General features: G+C 42.7%; 1 protein-coding gene across 2 annotated transcripts in view; it reads left to right on the forward strand.

The window, feature by feature from the left end:
• LOC130928961 (zinc finger protein OZF-like) overlaps positions 1-23,560 on the forward strand; it is a 60,285-nt gene that overhangs the window by 2,366 nt on the left and 34,359 nt on the right. For both annotated transcript variants that reach the window (XM_057855814.1, XM_057855813.1), the window contains exon 2: positions 21,218-21,334. In XM_057855814.1, coding sequence (XP_057711797.1) covers positions 21,218-21,334 — 117 coding nt within the window. The remainder of the gene's footprint in view (positions 1-21,217; positions 21,335-23,560) is intronic.

Here is a 23,560-nt window from a genome sequence, read left to right on the forward strand (position 1 = left end):
AGCGTCTCTTAAACGGATCGTGCATCGTGTCTTGTTATGAGCTTTTCGTTGACAAAGGTATCGAACACACGACGTGCTGACAACTTTGTTCTTTTATTTTTTTATTAACACATGGAGCTAACAGTACGGACACAGGTCGGGGCTCTCGGCTTGCCTGGTACACCAGACTCACCGCTGTTCCAGCTATTGAGTCTGGCCACCATTCAAGCGGATACAATTTCCAGGGCGGAGCAAGCCACAGCAAACAGACAGCGGGGTGGACCAATCAGCGACGGGCAGATGTGACGTTAGTAATATCACGAGGGAAGGACGAGGGACTTGCGCGCGGAAGTAAACATACGAAGAGCGCGGAGTTTATTCAACATGGCTAGCGCGAGACAGACTGTTGTCAATGACTCGTGTCGATGTGTTTTTGGTAATTTAAAACTGATTTTACCATGGATTGGAACATATTCTCGGCTCTCCCGTTGACCATCAGTGTTGTGGAGACGACTTTCGACGCGCAAGAGTGACGTTGCTCGTTAAGAACACATCACGCAAATAAACAAATCTGATTTGTCGATTGATTTTGTACCTGCTCGAAAAGGCCGTTAATGGGATGGTTCCCAGACTATTTCTCTCAGTGTTTGAAAAATACATGGAGAATAGTCTGGCAGAGCCAGGCAAGCTCTCGGCAGGCTGTTCGGAGCGATAGAGCCTGTGCCTCTCTATCACACTCCTGCGTCACGTGACCAAAACAAGAGTAACGTTGCGTGCACTTCAAGGTGCCTCGAAAAACATATCAGAATATTGCACGCAGTTAGGACATTACAGTGTAAAATAAAATAATAATATGCATAAATTCATTTACACAACAAATCCCAAGAATTGCATGTAGTTTATGAAAATTAACGTCATATGAAAGAGTTGGAGATTTGTTGGTGCACTGAGAAGCTGGACCAACAAATCACACTCCAGACATTAAAAAAAAAAAATTTGAAATTTGAGGCATATTGGGAGCAAGCAGCCAGGATCAAATGGTATTTCAACATGCCAAAAAGACTGTTGCATTTACTGTCTTTTTTTCAAAAAGAAGGAAGATGGTTCAAAATGAGTCGGAAAAGCACATAGAAAAGAAAGAACAAAAGGAAAGTCCCACAGCATGGCAAGTGGGAATTTGCGTTTTGTTTTCAGCACCATTTTCTGCATAATGTAATGTCTGTAACTGTGTGCGGGCCCGTGAAGGGGCCATCGGACAGCAGAGTGGTGATGTAGCGGGAAGTGAGGAGAAGAGTGCGGCGTGAGAGCGAAGTTGGCGGTCGCATGTTGCAGCAGTCCGCTGTTATTTTTGTTATTTAACTGTTGCAATAATAAAGTGAAGGAAGTCATCATTCACTCCTCTCCTTTCTATTTCCCTTTTCGGGCTATTACAATATGTTACGGGACCTGTCCACGTGCCGTCATCCCTGCGCTCTCATATGTACTTTGCATTCCGCCACCTTATGATTTACAAATTAAGCACTGTTCCACCCCCCGTGAGTCATCACCTTATCGTGGTGGAGGGGTTTGCGTGTCTCAATGATCCTAGGAGCTATGTTGTCTGGGGCTTTAAGCCCCTGGTAGGGTCACCCATGGCAAACAGGTCCTAGGTGAGAGGCCAGACAAAGTATGGCTCAAATAGACCCCTTATGATGAGCAACATTAATGAACCCCAGTTTCCCTTGCCCGGACGCGGGTTACCGGGGCCCCTCTCTGGAGCCAGGCCTGGAGGTGGGGCTCAAAGGCAAGCGTCTGGTGGCCGGGCCTGTCCCCATGGGGCCCGGCCGGGCTCAGCCCGAAAAGGCAACGTGGGTTCCCCTTCCCATGGGCTCACCACCTGTGGGAGGGGCCAAAGGGGTCGGGTGCGTAGGGAGTTGGGCGGCAGCCAAAGACGGGGGCCTTGGCGGTCCGACCCCCAGCTGCTGAAGCTAACTCTTGGGACATGGAATGTCACCTCTCTGGCAGGGAAGGAGCCTGAGCTGGTGTATGAGGCAGAGAAGTTCCGACTAGATATAGTCGGACTCTCCTCCACACACAGCTTGGGTTCTGGTACCAATCCTCTCGAGAGGGGTTGGACTCTCTTCCACTCTGGAGTTGCCCATGGTGAGAGGCGCCGGGCAGGTGTGGGCATACTTATTGCCCCCCGACTTGGTGCCTGTACGTTGGGGTTTACCCCGGTAGACGAGAGGGTAGCCTCCCTCCGCCTTCGGGTGGGGGGACGGGTTCTAACTGTTGTTTGCGCTTATGCACCGAACAGCAGTTCAGAATACCCACCCTTTTTGGAGTCCTTGGAGTGTGTGCTAGAGAGCACCCCCTCTGGGGACTCCCTCGTTCTCAAGGGGGACTTCAACGCTCACGTGGGCAATGACAGTGAGACCTGGAGGGGCGTGATTGGGAGGAACGGCCCCCCCGATCAGAACCCGAGTGGTGTTCTGTTATTGGACTTCTGTGCTCGTCACGGTTTGTCTATAACGAACACCATGTTCAAACATAGGGGTGTCCATATGTGCACTTGGCACCAGGACACCCTAGGCCGCAGTTCGATGATCGACTTTGTAATCGTGTCATCGGACTTGCGGCTGCATGTTTTGGACACTCGGGTGAAGTGAGGGGCGGAGCTGTCAACTGATCACCACCTGGTGGTGTGTTGGCTCCGATGGCGGGGGAAGATGCTGGCCAGACCTGGTAGGCCCAAACGTATTGTGAGGGTCTGCTGGGAACGTCTGGCAGAATCCCCTGTCAGAAAGAGTTTCAACACCCGCCTCCGGCAGAACTTCTCCCTTGTCCCGGGGGAGGTGGGGGACATTGAGTCCGAGTGGGCCATGTTCCGCACCTCCATTGTTGAGGCGGCCGATCAGAGCTGTGGCCGTAAGGTGGTTGGTGCCTGTCGTGGCGGCAATCCCCGAACCCGCTCGTGGACACCAGCGGTAAGGGATGCCGTCAAGCTGAAGAAGGAGGCCCATCGGGCCTTTTTGGCCTGTGGGACTCCGGAGGCAGCTGACAGGTACCGGCTGGCCAAGCGGACTGCGGCTTCGACGGTCGCCGAGGCAAAAACCCGGACATGGGAGGAGTTCGGCGAGGCCATGGAAAACGACTTCCGGACAGCTTTGAATTCTGGTCCACCATCCGGCGCCTGAGGAGGGGAAAGCAGTGCACCATTAACACTGTTTATAATGAAGATGGTGTACTGCTGACCTCAACTCGGGACGTCGTGAGCCGGTGGGGAGAATACTTCGAGGCCCTCCTCAATTCCACCGACACGCCTTCCTTTGAGGAAGCAGAGTCTGGGGACTCCGTGGTGGGCTCTTCGATCTCTGGGTTTGAAGTCACTGAGGCGGTTGGAAAGCTCCTCGGTGGCAAGGCTCCGGGGGTAGATGAGATCCGCCCGGAGTTCCTAAAGGCTCTGGATGTTGTAGGGGTGTCGTGGCTGACACGTCTCTACAACATCACGTGGACATCGGGGACAGTGCCTCTGGATTGGCAGACCGGGATGGTGGTCCCCCTTTTTAAGAAGGGGGACCGGAGGGTGTGTTCCAATTATAGAGGGATCACACTCCTCAGCCTCCCTGGTAAAGTCTATTCAGGGGTGCTGGAGCGGAGAGTCCGCCGAGAAGTCGAATCTCGGATTCAGGAGGAGCAGTGTGGTTTTCGTCCCGGCGGTGGAACAGTGGACCAGCTCTACACCCTCGGCAGGGTCCTCGAGGGTGCATGGGAGTTCGCCCGATCAGTCTACATGTGTTTTGTGGATCTGGAGAAGGCATTCAACCGTGTGCCTCGGGGAGTCCTGTGGGGGGTGCTCCAGGAGTACGGGGTCCCGAGCCCCTTGGTAAGGGCTGTTCGGTCCCTGTACGACTGGTGTCAGAGTTTGGTCCGCATTGCCGGCAGTAAGTCGAATTCGTTCCCAGTGAGGGTTGGACTCCGCCAAGGCTGCCCTTTGTCACCGATTTTGTTCATAATTTTTATGGACAGAATTTCTAGGCGCAGCCGAAGCGTTGAGGGGGTCCGGTTTGGTGACCTCAGCATTGAATCTCTGCTTTTTGCAGATGATTTAGTGCTGTTGGCTTCATCAAGCCGTGACCTCCAACTCTCACTGGAGCGGTTCGCAGCTGAGTGTGAAGCGGTTGGGATAAAGATCAGCACCTCCAAATCCGAGACCATGGTCCTTAGTAGGAAAAGGGTGGAGTGCCCTCTCCGGGTAGGGGATGAGATCCTGTCCCAAGTGGAGGAGTTCAAGTATCTTGGGGTCTTATTCACGAGTGACGGTACGTGGGAGCGGGAGATCGACAGGCGAATCGGTGCGGCGTCTGCAGTAATGCGGACTTTGCACCGGTCCGTAGTGGTGCTGAGCCGAAATGCAAAGCTCTCGATTTACCAGTCGATCTACGTTCCTACCCTCACCTATGGTCACGAGCTTTGGGTCGTGACCGAAAGAACAAGATCCCAGATACAAGCGGCCGAAATGAGTTTCCTCCGCAGGGTGTCCGGGCTCTCCCTTAGAGATAGGGTGAGAAGCTCGGTCATCCGGGAGGGACTCGGCGTCGAGCCGCTACTCCTCCGCGTAGAGAGGAGCCAGCTGAGGTGGCTCGGGCATCTGGTTCGGATGCCAACCGGACGCCTCCCTGGAGAGGTGTTCCGGGCATGTCCTACCGGCGGGAGGCCCCGGGGACGACCCAGGACACGCTGGAGAGACTATGTCTCTCGGCTGGCCTGGGAACGCCTTGGGATCCCGCCGGAGGAGCTGGTTGAAGTGGCTGGGGAGAGGGAAGTCTGGGCTTCCCTGTTAAAGCTGCTGCCCCCGCGACCCGACCCCGGAACAAGCGGAAGATAATGGATGGATGGATGGATGGATGGAGCACTGTTCCACAACAGTTGGCAGCTCTGCTTTGACAAAGTCATCAGTCATCTATCCAAAAATCACACTTTTTTTTGCAAATCCTTAATCATAAGCAGACCGGTTGAGGAAGCAGGCATCTTCGAAGTCTTTGTAGCAGAGAACACGACTCGATGATGGCGTGAAATTCATTCGCTTAGTGCGAACAAAAGATGTCCAATTACATGCCCTGCTATCCTTCAGCCACTCATACAACTTTTCTTCAGATTGAGAACAATACATCGCCACACACCGCCGTGGCATCTTACGGAGAAGCAATGCAACAATACTGTGTATATGGCGGACTTCCCCCGCAGTTCTCGGTGTGACGTAATTTCCGAAGATTGTCGAATAAAAGCATTTTCGTTGTCAAGGGCGTTGCTATGGGTTAAACAAAGAATCTGGAAGGGTTGCTTAAAAAAATAACGAAAATATGCTTATAATTGTTTAGCCATTGATATTATTCAAAAACATGGTTGTCAACCTTACTTCACATTTGGTCTTTGAGATTTCCTATTATGGAGATATATTTGTGTCTTTAGTATTCAATCAAAATAAAAAGTTGCTTCAATCAAAAAAAGTCACTTCATTTTAAAAAACGTGTTTAAATGCAAAAATAAATTTGAAGCTCTATCCAAAAACCTTTTTTCCAATCATAGGAAAAATTTTGAATCAAAAAAATATTTTACTCAAAAATTTACATTTGAACGTTTGAATTTTTATTGAAAATGTTTTCTTTGATTGAATCAATCCTTTTTGTGTCTGGGTCATATTGTGCATAGGACATTTGAGTCTAAATAATTTACCCCCCCCCCCCCCCCCCCCCAACATTTTTGGTTTCAATCGGGAAAAAAATTCATACGCAAAACTAAAATTGCCCTCCCCTAAAATTATATATGTATATTTTGAAAATATTTGTATTTAAAATTACTTTTTTGGGGTTAAAGTAAAAAAAGTTTTGAACTCACTTTTTTTTATTGATTTATTCCTGTCTATCGATTAGTTAAATCGAATAATCGCGTAATCTGATTACAAGCATTTATTGTGTTGCCGAATAAATTTTAGGAGATGTAAAAAAACAAAAAAAAGCGTTAATGCTTGCAGTAACATTTATTTCGGCTTGCCAAGATTGCACTTTCAAAACAGCAATAAATGTGAATGCAAAATTAAATACGTGAGCGTTTCTTAAAATTATGCAGGATTGCACTTTCATTTCACAAGACCAATAAATGACTTAAAAATAAATTGAAAAACCTGAGCTTGGCCTCAAACAGTATATAAAAATAATAAATGTGTGGGTCTAAGTAAAACAAAAGAACTGGCTAACTTGCATAGAAAAATTCCACTAGCTTAAATGCTATAAAATCTTAGCAAATCGTTCTAACACATATTCCCACAAAAAAAAAACTTTTAAACATACTGCTTAACTAAATAACAAATGCATAAACAAATATATTGGTTCAAAAACATATCCTATTTTGGTCTTAACAAGGAGCAGCTGGATTCAGCCATGTTAGACGAAATATGTGAAAACCACTTTTGCGGTGATGCCAACCAAATCAATAAAACTAGATGTAAAGACTTTTGAAACAAACCATTACAACGCCACTTCAATTCAACGAATCATCGAAGCTGCAGAATTTGAATCGAAGCTTTTTCTAATCGAATTCCTCAAGTAAATCCAAGAATCGTTGCAGCACTATATTGAACCCTTTTGACATAAATGTTGCCCTTCGCTATTGGTCAGACATTTGAATGACAAGTGGCTACGCCAATGGCATATTTCTGAAAGGCTTGAAGAAGCAAGAATAAATAGAAAATAGCACGCCTCATCAATTTTAAAAAGTACTACGAGATTAATCATACTCTTGGTACGAGAAAAAAAAATTGCGTTATTACACAGGGGTAATGTAGCTGTGAGCCACTACGGCTTGACGTACATGTACCTTAGCTGGGAGCTACGACCAAGCATTAGTATAAATTCTTTAATTGATTATAATTTGATGTAAATGAGGCAAAATAATGATTTCCTTTTTTGTAAAAGAGATTCTAAAACACAAGATGCTTTCAATATTGTTGATTTTAATGGAAGCGCTGTTTATTTCCAAAGTAATAGTATTCGAGAATAAATGTCGAATTAATAGTACGAGAATAAAAGTCGTATTATTACGTTGGGCTAAATTACTTTGAGAATAAATGTTGAATAAATAGTACGAGAATAAAAGTCGTATTATTACGTCGGGCTAATGTAGCTGAATAAGCCTCCTCCGTTAAAATCAACAATATTGAAGGCATGTTGTGTTTTAGAATCAGCTACACTAAAAAGATTGTGGCGCACCACCACACCAAATTAAAAGCCACCAGGCATTGCAAATAAGATTTTTTTTTTTAAGACTTAATGTAACATTCTAATTTGTATAATTTAGAATGTCGTCTAAAAAAATATATACAGTGCCTTGCAAAAGTATTCGGCCCCCTTGAACCTTGCAACCTTTCGCCACATTTCAGGCTTCAAACATAAAGATAAAAGATTTTAATTTTTTGTCAAGAATCAACAACAAGTGGGACACAATCGTGAAGTGGAACAAAATGTATTGGATAATTTAAACTTTTTTAACAAATAAAAAACTGAAAAGTGGGGCGTGCAATATTATTCGGCCCCCTTGCGTTAATACTTTGTAGCGCCACCTTTTGCTCCAATTACAGCTGCAAGTCGCTTGGGGTATGTTTTTATCAGTTTTGCACATCGAGAGACTGACATTCTTGCCCATTCTTCCTTGCAAAACAGCTCGAGCTCAGTGAGCTTGGATGGAGAGTGTTTGTGAACAGCAGTCTTCAGCTCTTTCCACAGATTCTCGATTGGATTCAGGTCTGGACTTTGACTTGGCCATTCTAACACCTGGATACCTTTATTTTTGAACCATTCCATTGTAGATTTGGCTTTATGTTTTGGATCATTGTCCTGTTGGAAGATAAATCTCCGTCCCAGTCTCAGGTCTTGTGCAGATACCAACAGGTTTTCTTCCAGAATGTTCTTGTATTTGGCTGCATCCATCTTCCCGTCAATTTTAACCATCTTCCCTGTCCCTGCTGAAGAAAAGCAGACCCAAACCATGATGCTGCCACCACCATGTTTGACAGTAGGGATGGTGTGTTCAGGGTGATGAGCTGTGTTGCTTTCACGCCAAACATATCGTTTTGCATTGTGGCCAAAAAGTTCAATTTTGGTTTCATCTGACCAGAGCACCTTCTTCCACATGTTTGGTGTGTCTCCCAGGTGGCTTGTGGCAAACTTTAAACGAGACTTTTTATGGATATCTTTGAGAAATGGCTTTCTTCTTGCCACTCTTCCATAAAGGCCAGATTTGTGCAGTGTACGACTGATTGTTGTCCTATGGACAGACTCTCCCACCTCAGCTGTAGATCTCTGCAGTTCATCCAGAGTGATCATGGGCCTCTTGGCTGCATCTCTGATCAGTTTTCTCCTTGTTTGAGAAGAAAGTTTGGAAGGACGTCTTGGTAGATTTGCAGTAGTCTGATGCTCCTTCCATTTCAATATGATGGCTTGCACAGTGCTCCTTGAGATGTTTAAAGCTTGGGAAATCTTTTTGTATCCAAATCCGGCTTTAAACTTCTCCACAACAGTATCTCGGACCTGCCTGGTGTGTTCCTTGGTTTTCATAATGCTCTCTGCACTTTAAACAGAGCCCTTAGACTATCACAGAGCAGGTGCATTTATACGGAGACTTGATTACACACAGGTGGATTTTATTTATCATCACCGGTCATTTAGGACAACATTGGATCATTCAGAGATCCTCACTGAACTTCTGGAGTGAGTTTACTGCACTGAAAGTAAAGGGGCCGAATAATATTGCACGCCCCACTTTTCAGTTTTTTATTTGTTTAAAAAAGTTTAGATTATCCAATAAATGTTGTTCCACTTCATGATTGTGTCCAACTTGTTGTTGATTCTTGACAAAAAAATTAAATTTCATATCTTTATGTTTGAAGCCTGAAATGTGGCAAAAGGTTGCAAGATTCAAGGGGGCCGAATACTTTTGCAAGGCACTGTAGGCACTCCTGCAATCGTCACACTTTTTCTGTTACAAACTGACCCCCGGCCCTTCATCAGAGAAGGGAAAAGTTATGTGGCCCTCAAAGGAAAAAGTTTGGGGACCCCTAATCTAACACATAATAGTTAAGTGATGGAATTTATTCTGTACCTGTAAATTCATATTTTATGCTGTACAGCTGTTCTCTGCTTAATGCAAATGGGACATACTGTATATTTAGGGCCCGAGCACTAGGCGTGCGAAGGCCCTATTGTAATGCAAAGGATTATTATTATTATTCTTCTTTTTTCATGGCAAATGAAAATGGCCAATTTGGAGGCCTGAACATGCACGAAAAGTCACCAAAATTTGCACATACGTGCAGATTCGCGTAAAATTTGATAATCTTGCGTCGTTTTGAAAAAATTTCAAAAAATGGCTCAGTGGCGCCCCCTTGACCCTTAAAATTTTCAAAAAGGCCTCTCCTCTCAGGTTTTCAACGTAGAGCGATGAAATTTGGGGAATAGATACCTTATGCCTAACTGTTCAAAAAAGCCTCTTGCACCCATATTCCAAATCCGACAGGAAATCGGATATTTTGGATCAAATGTGAAATTTTTTCGGTTCACAGTTGGAGTTTACGTTTGGAGGCCTGACCATGCACGAAAACTCACCAAAATTTGCACATACATGCAACTTTGCGTAAATTTTGATAATCTACAAAAAAATTTAACAAAATCGCTCAGTGGCGCCCCCTTGAAATTTTCAAAAAGGCCTCTCCTATTAGGTTTTTTCAACGTAGAACGAAGAAATTTGGTGAGTCGATACATTGCGTAAAACTGCTCCAAAAAGTCTCTTGCACCTATATTCCAAATCCAACAGGAAGTCGGAAATTTTGGATCAAATGTGAAATTTTATCGATTTACATTTGAGACCTTGTCGCTGAAGAAAATAGTTGGATCGTCTTCAAAATTGGTCAGACTATACAGGAGACATATGAGATCTTAAGTTTTCAAAATGGTGAGTTTTCATCCAAGGGTCTGGCCTGGGCGTAGTCCCAAAGTTGGCCATTTTTGGGAAAAACACCAAATTCAGAAAATGATTAAAAACTCCGTGATACAACGTTCAATCTTTTTCATTTCTAGCAAGTATATGAGATATCCCAGCCTGAACACGACTGCATTGAAATATTACCCATTAGGCTTGGCGCCCCCTAGTGGGAACAGGAAATGGCCTTCTTTACGAGACAGGCTCCTCCTCCAAGGGAAAAAAATCTATTGACCTCAAACCTGTTTCAGGGGAGCCTCAAGACATGTGTTCAGGTGCCTAATGAAAAATATTGAGGTTTTGTAGAAGCGGAAAGGTCCAAACTGGAAGTGAAAATGACCGTCAACAATTTGTCTCGCCAAAAATTTTGAACAGTCATAACTCGGCAGATATACAACATATATGCGCCAAACTTCCCGTGTTTGTTGAGAGTCATACCCTGAAGGTTCGTGTAGGGGTCATTTGCATCAACTCTACAGTGCCAACTAGTGGCGACAGAAAGAAGTTTTAAAAAAGGCCTTTCCTATTGGGTTTTTCCAACATAGAGTGAGGACATTTGGGGAGTTGATACCTTATGCAAAACTGCTCCAAAAAGTCTCTTGCACCCATATTCCAAATCCAACAGGAAATCGGGTATTTTGGATCAAATGTGAAATTTTTATCGGTTCACAGTAGGAGTTTACATTTGGAGGCTTGAACATGCACGAAAACTCACAAAAATTTCGACATACATGCGGCTTTGCATAACGTTCAATAATCTTGCAACGTTACGAAAACATGTAACAAAATGGCTCAGTGGCGCCCCCTTGAAATTTTCAAAAAGGCCTCTCCATTTAGGTTTTTTCAACGTAGATGGATGAAATTCGGAGAGTCAATACCTTGTACAAAACTGCTCCAAAAAGTCTCTTGCATGCGTATTCCAAACACAACAGGAAATCAGGTAGTTTGGATTGAATGTGAAATTTTTATCGATTTACAGTGTGCACATTTTACACGTTGCCACCTAGGGAATTAGTTTGATCATTCTCAAAATTGGCGAGATTGTTCATGAGGCATATGAAATCTTAAGTTATCAAAATGGTGTGTTTTCATTCACGGGCCTGACCTGGGCGAGGTGCCAAAGTCGGCCATTTTTTCGGCAAAACACCGAATTCGGAAAATTACTGATAACTCCCTCATACAACGTTCAATCTATTTTAAATCTGGCATGTGTGTGAGGTATGCCAGCCTGAGAAGGACTGGATTGAAAATTTACCATTTGTGCCTGGCGCCTCCTAGTGGGAACAGGAAATGCCATTTTTTACGGGACACAATCCTCCTCTAAAGGGAAAAAATCAATCTACCTCAAACCTGCATAAGGGAAGCCTTAAGACCTGTCTTCAGGTGCCTGATGAAAAATATTGAAGTTTCGTTGAAGCGGAGGGGTCCAAACAGGAAAGTGAAAATGACTGTCAACAATTTTTCTCTCCAAAAACTTTGAACAGTCATAACTCGGCAGATATACAAGATATCTGCGCCAAACTTCCCGTGCTTGTTGAGAGTCATACCCTGAAGGGCCTTGTAGGGGTCATTTGCATCAACCCTACAGCGCCAACTAGTGGCAATATAAAGTCACTCGTTTTTCCAATACATGTCCAGTTCTTTTCAGGTTGGTCATTGTAGTTTCAAGACCTATTAAAATACTTATTTACGGCCCATGTCCACGTGTCTCTGTCTGTTGCCGTGACGACCCTTTGTTCGCCATTTAAAGGAAATATTTTTTTTCAGAGACTCAGGCAGCTTATAGAGCCACAATATTTGGCACACTTGGTCGAATTGGCCCAGTTAGCAGATCAATTTTAGTTTTGAATAAGGGCTTGGCTGCACAGCTCAGTAGTGGCTCCTTTTTTGTAGTACTCTCTCCAATAGGGGTTTTTATCTCTTGGGTGTGGGAATGTAAATAGGCGACTTTCGAGCATGGTAGGTTCTAATGAGATGATTAGAGAGGAGGATCTGCCACCACCCTGACCTGCACCCAGTCCGAGTTGCGTGACGTCCGAGTTGCGCTAGATTGCGAGGGCCCGTTCAGTCCTGCTTGCAGGCCTAGTTAGGGCCCGAGCACTGAGCGTGCGAAGGCCCTATTGTTTTGCAAAGGATTATTATTATTATTATTATTATTCTTCTTTTTTCAGGGCAAATGAAAATGGCCAATTTGGAGGCCTGAACATGCACGAAAAGTCACCAAAATTTGCACATACGTGCGGCTTTGCGTAAAATTCGATAATCTTGTGTCGTTTTGAAAAAATGTCAAAAAATGGCTCAGTGGTGCCCCCTTGACCCTTAAAATTTTCAAAAAGGCCTCTCCTCTCAGGTTTTCAACGTAGAGCAATGAAATTTGGGGAGTAGATACCTTATGCCTAACTGTTCAAAAAAGCCTCTTGCAACCATATTCCAAATCCAACAGGAAATCGGATATTTTGGATCAAATGTGAAATTTTTATCGGTTCACAGTTGGAGTTTACATTTGGAGGCCTGAACATGCACGAAAACTCACCAAAATTTGCACATACATGCAACTTTGCGTAAATTTTGATAATCTACAAAAAAATTTAACAAAATGGCTCAGTGGCGCCCCCTTGAAATTTTCAAAAAGGCCTTTCCTATTAGGTTTTTTCAACGTAGAACGATGAAATTTGGCGAGTCGATACATTGTGCAAAACTGCTCCAAAAAGTCTCTTGCACCCATATTCCAAACCCAACAGGAAGCCGGAAATTTTGGATCAAATGTGAAATTTTATCGATTTACATTTGAGACCTTGTCGCTGAAGAAAATAGTTGGATCGTCTTCAAAATTGGTCAGACTATTCAGGAGACATATGAGATCTTAAGTTTTCAAAATGGTGAGTTTTCACTCAAGGGTCTGACCTGGGCGTGGTCCCAAAGTCGGCCATTTTTGGGCAAAATACCAAATTCAGAAAATGATTAAAAACTCCGTGATACAACGTTCAATCTTTTTCATTTCTAGCATGTATATGAGATATCCCAGCCTGAACACGACTGCATTGAAATATTACCCATTAGGCCTGGCGCCCCCTAGTGGGAACAGGAAATGGCCTTCTTTACGAGACAGGCTCCTCCTCCAAGGGAAAAAAATCTATTGACCTCAAACCTGTTTCAGGGGAGCCTCAAGACATGTGTTCAGGTCCCTGATGAAAAATATTGAGGTTTCGTTGAAGCGGAGAGGTCCAAACTGGAAGTGAAAATGACCGTCAACAATTTGTCTCGCCAAAAATTTTGAACAGTCATAACTCGGCAGATATGCAACATATCTGCGCCAAACTTTCCGTGTTTGTTGAGAGTCATACCCTGAAGGTTCTTGTAGGGGTCATTTGCATCAACTCTACAGTGCCAACTAGTGGCGACAGAAAGAAGTTTTAAAAAAGGCCTTTCCTATTGGGTTTTTTCAACATAGAGCAAGGAAATTTGGGGAGTAGATACCTTATGCAAAACTGCTCCAAAAAGTCTCTTGCACCCATATTCCAAATCCAACAGGAAATCGGGTATTTTTGATCGAATGTGAAATTTTCATGGGTTCACAGTAAGAGTTTACATTTGGAGGCTTGAATATGCATAAAAACTCACCAAAATTTGCACATACATGCGGCTTTGGATAACGTTCGATAATCTTGCAACGTTACGAAACAATTTAACAAAATGGCTCAGTGGCGCCCCCTTGAAATTTTCAAAAAGGCCTCTCCATTTAGGTTTTTCTAACATAGAGTGATGAAATTTGGAGAGTCAAAACTTTGTGCAAAACTGCTCCAAAAAGTCTCTTGCACACACATTCCAAATCCTACAGGAAATCGGGTATTTTGGATTGAATGTGAACTTTTTATCGATTTACAGTGTGCACATTTTACACCTTGGCACCTAGGGAATTAGTTTGATCATTCTCAAAATTGGTGAGACTGTTCATGAGGCATATGAAATCTTAAGTTATCAAAATGGTGTGTTTTCATTCACGGGCCTGACCTGGGCGGGGCGCCAAATTCTTCCATTTTTTCGCCAAAACACCGAATTCGGAAAATGACTGATAACTCCCTCATACAACGTTCAATCTATTTTAAATCTGGCATGTGTGTGAGGTATACCAGCCTGAGCAGGACTGGATTGAAAATTTACCATTTGTGCCTGGCGCCTCCTAGTGGGAACAGGAAATGCCCTTTTTTACGGGACACACTCCTCCTCTAAAGGGAAAAAATCAATCTACCTCAAACCTGCATAAGGGAAACCTTAAGACCTGTCTTCAGGTGCCTGATGAAAAATATTGAAGTTTCGTTGAAGCGGAGGGGTCCAAACAGGAAAGTGAAAATGACTGTCAACAGTTTTTCTCTCCAAAAACTTTGAACAGTCATAACTCGGCAGATATACAAGATATCTGCGCCAAACTTCCCGTGCTTGTTGAGAGTCATACCCTGAAGGGCCTTGTAGGGGTCATTTGCATCAACCCTACAGCGCCAACTAGTGGCGATAGAAAGTCACTCGTTTTTCCAAAACATGTCCAGTTCTTTTCATGTTGGTCATTGTAGTTTCAAGACCTATTAAAATACTTTTTTACGGCCCATGTCCACGTGTCTCTGTCTGTTGCCGTGACGACCCTTTGTTCGCCATTTAAAGGAAATATTTTTTTTCAGAGACTCAGGGAGCTTATAGAGCCACAATAGTTGGCACACTTGGTCGAATTGGCCCAGTTAGAAGATTAATTTTGGTTTTGAATAAGGGCTTGGCTGCACAGCTCAGTAGTGGCTCCTTTTTTGTAGTACTCTCTCCAATAGGGGTTTTTATCTCTTGGGTGTGGGAATGTAAATAGGCGACTTTCGAGCATGTTAGGTTCTAATGAGATGATTAGAGAGGAGGATCTGCCACCACCCTGACCTGCACACAGTCCGAGTTGCGTGACGTCCGAGTTGCGCTAGATTGCGAGGGCCCGTTCAGTCCTGCTTGCAGGCCTAGTTATTATTATTCTTCTTTTTTCAGGGCAAATGAAAATGGCCAATTTGGAGGCCTGAACATGCACGAAAAGTCACCAAAATTTGCACATACGTGCGGCTTCGCGTAAATTTCGATAATCTTGTGTCGTTTTGAAAAAATGTCAAAAAATGGCTCAGTGGCGCCCCCTTGACCCTTAAAATTTTCAAAAAGGCCTCTCCTCTCAGGTTTTCAACGTAGAGCAATGAAATTTGGGGAGTAGATACCTTATGCCTAACTGTTCAAAAAAGCCTCTTGCACCCATATTCCAAATCCAACAGGAAATCGGATATTTTGGATCAAATGTGAAATTTTTATCGGTTCACAGTTGGAGTTTACATTTGGAGGCCTGAACATGCACGAAAACTCACCAAAATTTGCACATACATGCAACTTTGCGTAAATTTTGATAATCTACAAAAAAATTTAACAAAATGGCTCAGTGGCGCCCCCTTGAAATTTTCAAAAAGGCCTTTCCTATTTGGTTTTTTCAACGTAGAACGATGAAATTTGGTGAGTCGATACATTGTGCAAAACTGCTCCAAAAAGTCTCTTGCACCCATATTCCAAACCCAACAGGAAGCCGGAAATTTTGGATCAAATGTGAAATTTTATCGATTTACATTTGAGACCTTGTCGCTGAAGAAAATAGTTGGATCGTCTTCAAAATTGGTCAGACTATTCAGGAGACATATGAGATCTTAAGTTTTCAAAATGGTGAGTTTTCACTCAAGGGTCTGACCTGGGCGTGGTCCCAAAGTCGGCCATTTTTGGGCAAAATACCAAATTCAGAAAATGATTAAAAAGTCCGTGATACAACGTTCAATCTTTTTCATTTCTAGCATGTATATGAGATATCCCAGCCTGAACACGACTGCATTAAAATATTACCCATTAGGCCTGGCGCCCCCTAGTGGGAACAGGAAATGGCCTTCTTTACGAGACAGGCTCCTCCTCCAAGGGAAAAAAATCTATTGACCTCAAACCTGTTTCAGGGGAGCCTCAAGACATGTGTTCAGGTCCCTGATGAAAAATATTGAGGTTTCGTTGAAGCGGAGAGGTCCAAACTGGAAGTGAAAATGACCGTCAACAATTTGTCTCGCCAAAAATTTTGAACAGTCATAACTCGGCAGATATGCAACATATGTGCGCCAAACTTTCCGTGTTTGTTGAGAGTCATACCCTGAAGGTTCTTGTAGGGGTCATTTGCATCAACTCTACAGTGCCAACTAGTGGCGACAGAAAGAAGTTTTAAAAAAGGCCTTTCCTATTGGGTTTTTTCAACATAGAGCAAGGAAATTTGGGGAGTAGATACCTTATGCAAAACTGCTCCAAAAAGTCTCTTGCACCCATATTCCAAATCCAACAGGAAATCGGGTATTTTGGATCGAATGTGACATTTTCATGGGTTCACAGTAAGAGTTTACATTTGGAGGCCTGAATATGCATAAAAACTCACCAAAATTTGCACATACGTGCGGCTTTGGATAACGTTCGATAATCTTGCAACGTTACGAAACAATTTAACAAAATGGCTCAGTGGCGCCCCCTTGAAATTTTCAAAAAGGCCTCTCCATTTAGGTTTTTCTAACATAGAGTGATGAAATTTGGAGAGTCAAAACTTTGTGCAAAACTGCTCCAAAAAGTCTCTTGCACACACATTCCAAATCCTACAGGAAATCGGGTATTTTGGATTGAATGTGAACTTTTTATCGATTTACAGTGTGCACATTTTACACCTTGGCACCTAGGGAATTAGTTTGATCATTCTCAAAATTGGTGAGACTGTTCATGAGGCATATGAAATCTTAAGTTATAAAAATGGTGTGTTTTCATTCACGGGCCTGACCTGGGCGGGGCGCCAAATTCTTCCATTTTTTCGCCAAAACACCGAATTCGGAAAATGACTGATAAATCCCTCATACAACCTTCAATCTATTTTAAATCTGGCATGTGTGTGAGGTATAACAGCCTGAGCAGGACTGGATTGAAAATTTACCATTTGTGCCTGGCGCCTCCTAGTGGGAACAGGAAATGCCCTTTTTTACGGGACACACTCCTCCTCTAAAGGGAAAAAATCAATCTACCTCAAACCTGTATAAGGGAAACCTTAAGACCTGTCTTCAGGTGCCTGATGAAAAATATTGAAGTTTCGTTGAAGCGGAGGGGTCCAAACAGGAAAGTGAAAATGACTGTCAACAATTTTTCTCTCCAAAAACTTTGAACAGTCATAACTCGGCAGATATACAAGATATCTGCGCCAAACTTCCCGTGCTTGTTGAGAGTCATACCCTGAAGGGCCTTGTAGGGGTCATTTGCATCAACCCTACAGCGCCAACTAGTGGCGATAGAAAGTCACTCGTTTTTCCAAAACATGTCCAGTTCTTTTCATGTTGGTCATTGTAGTTTCAAGACCTATTAAAATGCTTTTTTACGGCCCATGTCCACGTGTCTCTGTCTGTTGCCGTGACGACCCTTTGTTCGCCATTTAAAGGAAATATTTTTTTTCAGAGACTCAGGGAGCTTATAGAGCCACAATAGTTGGCACACTTGGTCGAATTGGTCCAGTTAGAAGATTAATTTTGGTTTTGAATAAGGGCTTGGCTGCACAGCTCAGTAGTGGCTCCTTTTTTGTAGTACTCTCTCCAATAGGGGTTTTTATCTCTTGGGTGTGGGAATGTAAATAGGCGACTTTCGAGCATGTTAGGTTCTAATGAGATGATTAGAGAGGAGGATCTGCCACCACCCTGACCTGCACACAGTCCGAGTTGCGTGACGTCCGAGTTGCGCTAGATTGCGAGGGCCCGTTCAGTCCTGCTTGCAGGCCTAGTTTATATTTAGATTTTGCATAATTTGCTACTTAATGCGTCTTATATGTTCTGATTTCAGGATGAGAGATTTAGACTTGTATATTTTAAATTATTATGTACTGTGTTTAATTTAGGGCTGTCCCAAACAACTAATTTTCTCCTGATTAGTCAGCCGACTATTTTTACGATTAGTCGACTAATCTTATAATTGTTTTACTTTTTTTTTTTTTGTTGACGCTTATAAATTCACAAAAATATTTTGGAATACTTCAATTCTTTATTAAAGTACAAATAAACAGATAAATAACAATAATAAATCACAAATAAACAATGAGTTCAAATGCTGATAGAATTACCTTGTGCAAAAGAATGGAATGCAAACAGATTCAGAACACTGACTTCACCTTTCCAACATGATTCAAAACAATTCTTAAAAAATTACCTAAAATTAATGTTATAGTATACTGTAGTACTACAGTATATATAATAGTATTATAATAATTATTCATTGCCAATCAGAATTTTCATAAAGGGTGTCCTTTTAAAGGTATTCTAAGTGTAGAATCTGAAGTATGTTGGATTAACTCCAGAAATCGTTATTTATATGACGAACATGACGTGCTTTTATTTTGAAATGTTCACCAGAAGTACCGCTTATTTAAGCTTTACACTCCGCGAAAAAAAGCACTTTGTGTCATTGCATGTGGTGTCAGTAATAGATTTTTTTTCCTTTTGCAAATGCTGTTAATCAGCGATTTTTCATGTTTGAAGTGTCACCTTTTTACTGCAAGTTTTGGAGAAGGCTGCCTGTTTTATAGAGAACACCGGCTAAAGTAGGTCGTCTTTTTTCCCCATTCACCTCAATGTAGCAATGCTAACGTATATAGTGTTTAATATAGATGTGTTTTCTTATTTTGTATGTCTGAACTTTAATTCTACAGCGTGTTGATGAGAGAAAAGAACTGGAGTCTCATATGCCATCAGCATGCATGCACAAATGTATGCACGCATGCGCGTGCAGCGATAAAACGCAGACATGAAAATGACCGCCCTCATTTTTATTTACCATGCGACAAATGGACTCATTGCATATCGCGACAGGCTTAGCAACTTCAATAAAACATGTCATTAGTTAGTTAGATGGACTTACAATCTCCTGTAGTTATCATTCACGGCCGACGTGCAGCCAAGCTTGCCGTTGAAGAGACAGGACACAACAGTGTAGCCTCCTTTGTTTCTTTAAAAATAAGTCAATGTTTTGGACTCTGCTGCGCTTTTTTTGGCTTTGTGCCGCTTTCCCCCACTTGCATACCAAGCGTCCGACATTCTGAACGTTCCATGCATATATTTTTTTAACCCTTCATTAAGCGTCGACGGGATGTTGTGCTCGTCGACGGATTTACGTCATCGATGACGTCGACTATGTCGACTAGTCGGGACAGTTCTAGTTTAATTCGAGATGTCTCTTGTTGCACTATGAAATGCACTTTTCCGCGCATGCTGTGTGTCCATGTTACTTTTTCACCTTTTTCACCCCTAACCAGTTTGTACAGTATGCCTGTAATGCACAAATCCGATTTTTTTGTCAGATGTGGTTTTTTGGCGTGCCCATTCCTTTGTCCATGGAGCCCGTTCAAGTATCACGCATGCACACTAATTCGCAGTCCGAGATGCGCAGAAGCATCAAAACAAATGACACATGCTAGCTGTATGACATTCCAGTGTGATCATATTTTGATTTCCAAAAAGATGGCACAATTAACAGACATTAAAAATCCCCGTTTAGTCTTTTATTCAAAGTTTATATGGACTGATAGAACGCATACACGCACACACATAAGCCTTGACTTGTGTGCGTGACATGACGTGGGTGTGTCAGTTTGCCCCGTCTCAGCCATGTAAGCAATACTGAAATATTGTTCATTCGGCGTATCGAATGAAAATCCAAAATTGTCAGGCTTATCCTTTTCTTCATTGTTTTTTTATGACTGTGGTCAAGCCCGCTTCGTGCATAAAAGCAGAGTTCAAGCTAGAAGCTAATGCACATCTACATCGCTCCCGTCCTGCCTGCCGCTTTCGCTTTGCTGACGTCATTGCTGCACGACTTCCGATTCGGGAGACTTAAAAGTTCAGACCGCCAGCCACATTCTGGAAAAATGTGGCCCAGATCGGGTTTAGACCACATACGAAAGTGACCCAGATCGGATTTGAAATGGTCCACTTCTATGCGACTTGTCACGTTCAGACCGTCAGGTTAATGCTTCACTTGAGTCGGAAAAACATGAAAAAATCGGATTCGTGCATTAAGACCTGCAGTATGAACCTAGCCTAAAATCTCAAACAACATTAAACAGAGGTGAAACGGTCTCATTTCTTTAGCAATGTAGCAGACTACACTTTCCGTGAAGAAACGCCATTTTGCGGGGTTACGTTTGTATTTCTCAAATCAAGCGAATACCTCTGTAATTGTCGGTTGGCGTGACGAGGTGGGCTCCGCTTGTTGCGATGCAGTTTTCTTACCAAGCAGTGAAAACTAAAGAGTGTGATTGTGTTTCAAATGAGCATTAAGATTTGTTGTGTTGGCCCTCTTTGTTGAAACAACCTCCAAACACATTTTGCAGACTGGTTCGCCCTTTTTGGTTGCCTCGCAATTTTCATTTGGTTCAAAATTAAAATATTCCCACACCGAATCTGTGGTGTTTGGCTTGGAAATCAGGATTTTCCGTCAATTTTCTGCTCGCTCATTGCTGTACGCCAACAGTGCACTTGGCCCCCCTCCCTCCATTGAATGATGGTTACGCAAACTCAAATGTATAAAACGAACAAACCCAGAAGTCAATAAAACAGAGAGAATCCTTGAACAGCATATTGCGCTGTTGGTAACAAGGAAGCTGAACTTTTAACAGCACATACGCACGTGAGCTGATAATTCGCAGAGGGAAAATTACCGCTTTCATTTTCATTTCCCATGCGATAAATGGAATTATTGCATATCGCGACAGGCTTAGTCAGAATTGAGAACATAGATCAAAGATTTATTTTCACTATCCATGGATTACACTCTAGAAACGGTGTCGGGTCTGACATTTTACAATGTTTTCGGAATTCATTTCCGTACGGAAAAGCTGTTCATTTGCTGCCCCATGCACATACACGATATATAGCTTGGGCTCTTTTATGCTTTTATGCATTTTTAATGTATTTTATGAGACTGTTTTGGCTGAGGCCTTCCTGATTTTAATGTGGTGTCAAGCACTTTGAATTACTTTGTGTTGGATTTGATGACAACAAAACGTGAATTAAAAATGGCGAAGAGGAATTTACTTCAACAGAAAAAAACTTTGGGGACACAAGTTTGCAAATAAAGAAATAAGATTTGACCCGTGTTGTTTGTGGTCTTGGTCTTGTAGATCTATGTGTCAGCCAAGCCCATCATCCTGAGCCCCAGGTTTCTGCATTCATCAAAGAGGAGGAAGAGGAGGAGTCACCATACATCAAGGAAGAGGAGGACTTCGTACCCATTAAAGGTCATCCCAAGCGGTGTTTTTTTCCCCCCTCTTCAAATGAGGCAGAAATGAAAAATGGTGCCTTCTCATAAGTACAGAAATGTGTTTCAGACTACCTTTACACTAAAACAGATCAAATTTTTTGCCTTGTAATTCGGACAATATACCTGTCCGCACTATGGTGTCGTTCGATGTCTTCTGCGGACATATTCGAGCATAAAATTTATAAGCTCTTTCAGTTGTAAAAAGAGGAGCGGGAAAGCCTCGTCTTTAGCATTCGCCTCCATTGTTTACAATGCCGTAATGCATAATGGCGATAGCGCGCTCCTTGACGTCACTTCTTTTGTGTCCGATTATTATACAGATATCCATGTAAGCTCCAATGATGACTCCATTTTCGGTTTGACTTGGAACAAGTTTTATTTTAGGCTCACGCCTTGTGCACAGACATTTGTCAAGTGAACATAAATGCACAGCCTATTCACACAGTGAAATAACACTGCACCCTAATGGTGTGGCATTATAATGACTTAGTGCAAGATTACAACAAACCCATAGTACAATTTAAGCAAACATTGCTGTCAACGACAACATATGTGCAGTGGACTTAACACACAATAAGTTTTATGTATTTATTTAACTGCCCAATGTCCTTCATAGAGAGCCTTAACCCTTTAAGGCAGTACTTCTCAAATAGTGGGGCGCGCCCCCCTGGGGGGGCGCAGAGCGATGCCAGGGGGGGCGCATGTGTCCTCGGGGAACATGCTTTTTTCTTTTTTCTTTTTTTTTTGCCGGACTGGAATAAAGTGTACTTGCACATCCACTCAGTGGGTGGCAGTGGCGCTTTCATTTTCAGAGTGCGTGCAGTATTTTTGAACTAAGGAAGAGCACTCAGCAGTCAGCACACAGAAAACAGACATGAAGAGCAGTACGCCGCCGCCGTTTTCGAAAGCCGTTTTCCGACCGGACTCACTCATACAGCGACCCACTGTCTTGTCCGGTTCTCACGTCGCCGCCCGAGAAGTGCCATTTTCGGATTGGGATCGTCACGACGACCGCCCTCACCTACGGTTCTACCTCGGCCGCCGAGAATGCGCTTTTTTCGGGCCGTTTGCCTTTTAGCTTTGACTTTTAATACAGTGGGGTGATGAGGAAAGACTACTGTTTACTGTGTCTGAAAATAATTATAGCAGACTGCCAGAAGCCAAATCATTTAAGACGCCACTTAAAGACATTCGACCCCAATCTCATAGATAAGCCGCTTGATTGTTTTTCAGCGAAAACGTGCCGAATATTGCCAACAATAGTCCTGCTTTGTCAGTGTTATATCAGTAAACCAGTGAGCGTTGTTAGCATGCTCATTGCATAATGACTCCACACCATTGCAAAGGAGGTAATACTGAGTGTGAGCAGCAAAAATAAAAACTGTCCTTCTGTCCAAGGACACTCTTTTTTTCCTTTATTCATTTTTGTTTTTTCGGTCAATTTTTTTGGCATATTGTCCTCATGAGTAAATGTTTCTAATCAATTTGAATTTGTTATTATTTACGGATTTTATTACATTTTATTTTTCTGTATCAAATGGTCAAAAATACCTTGAGTGTATTTTTACAGTTTGAATGTGACTTTTTTTTTTTTTAATTCAGGCAAATTGATGCACGTCAAGTCTTCTCTGTTACAAACAAAACAATGTTAATAAAGTTATACTTTATTATAAGTTGATCTGTTACTTTTTTTCTTTATTAGAAAAAAAGGACACAATGTTAGGCAGATGCGTATTTATAATAGTAATTTTATAGACGAAGTATACTATTTACAGTGGCGGCGGAGAGTTTGGGGGGGCGCGAAACATTTACGTCTTGCTTGGGGGGGCGTAACAGAAAATAATTGAGAAGCACTGCTTTAAGGTCTGGGCCTATTTTGTCTGATTTTGCATGCCTTTGAAGTTGCCTTTATATTTCAAAGAAAGAATTGTTTACGATGGCCTGGTTTGGTCCCTTTTTTTCTGACACCTTGAACTTCATGTCCAAACTGTTGTTTCCTTCACTGACCAATTATAAATCATTATTTTGGGCCCAAAAAGACCAAAAATTCCAAAATCGTTTTGTCAAAATTTTTAATATTGATGTCCAATTGACAACCAAACATGCGTAACGAACCGTTTTGAAACTTTGTAATATTTATTCAACATGCTAGGATGAACATTCAACCAAAAAAATTTAGAATAAATAGTCTTATATTTGACAA

This window comes from Corythoichthys intestinalis, chromosome 13 (assembly GCF_030265065.1).
Source record: "Corythoichthys intestinalis isolate RoL2023-P3 chromosome 13, ASM3026506v1, whole genome shotgun sequence".
Classification (NCBI taxonomy): Eukaryota; Metazoa; Chordata; class Actinopteri; order Syngnathiformes; family Syngnathidae; genus Corythoichthys; species Corythoichthys intestinalis.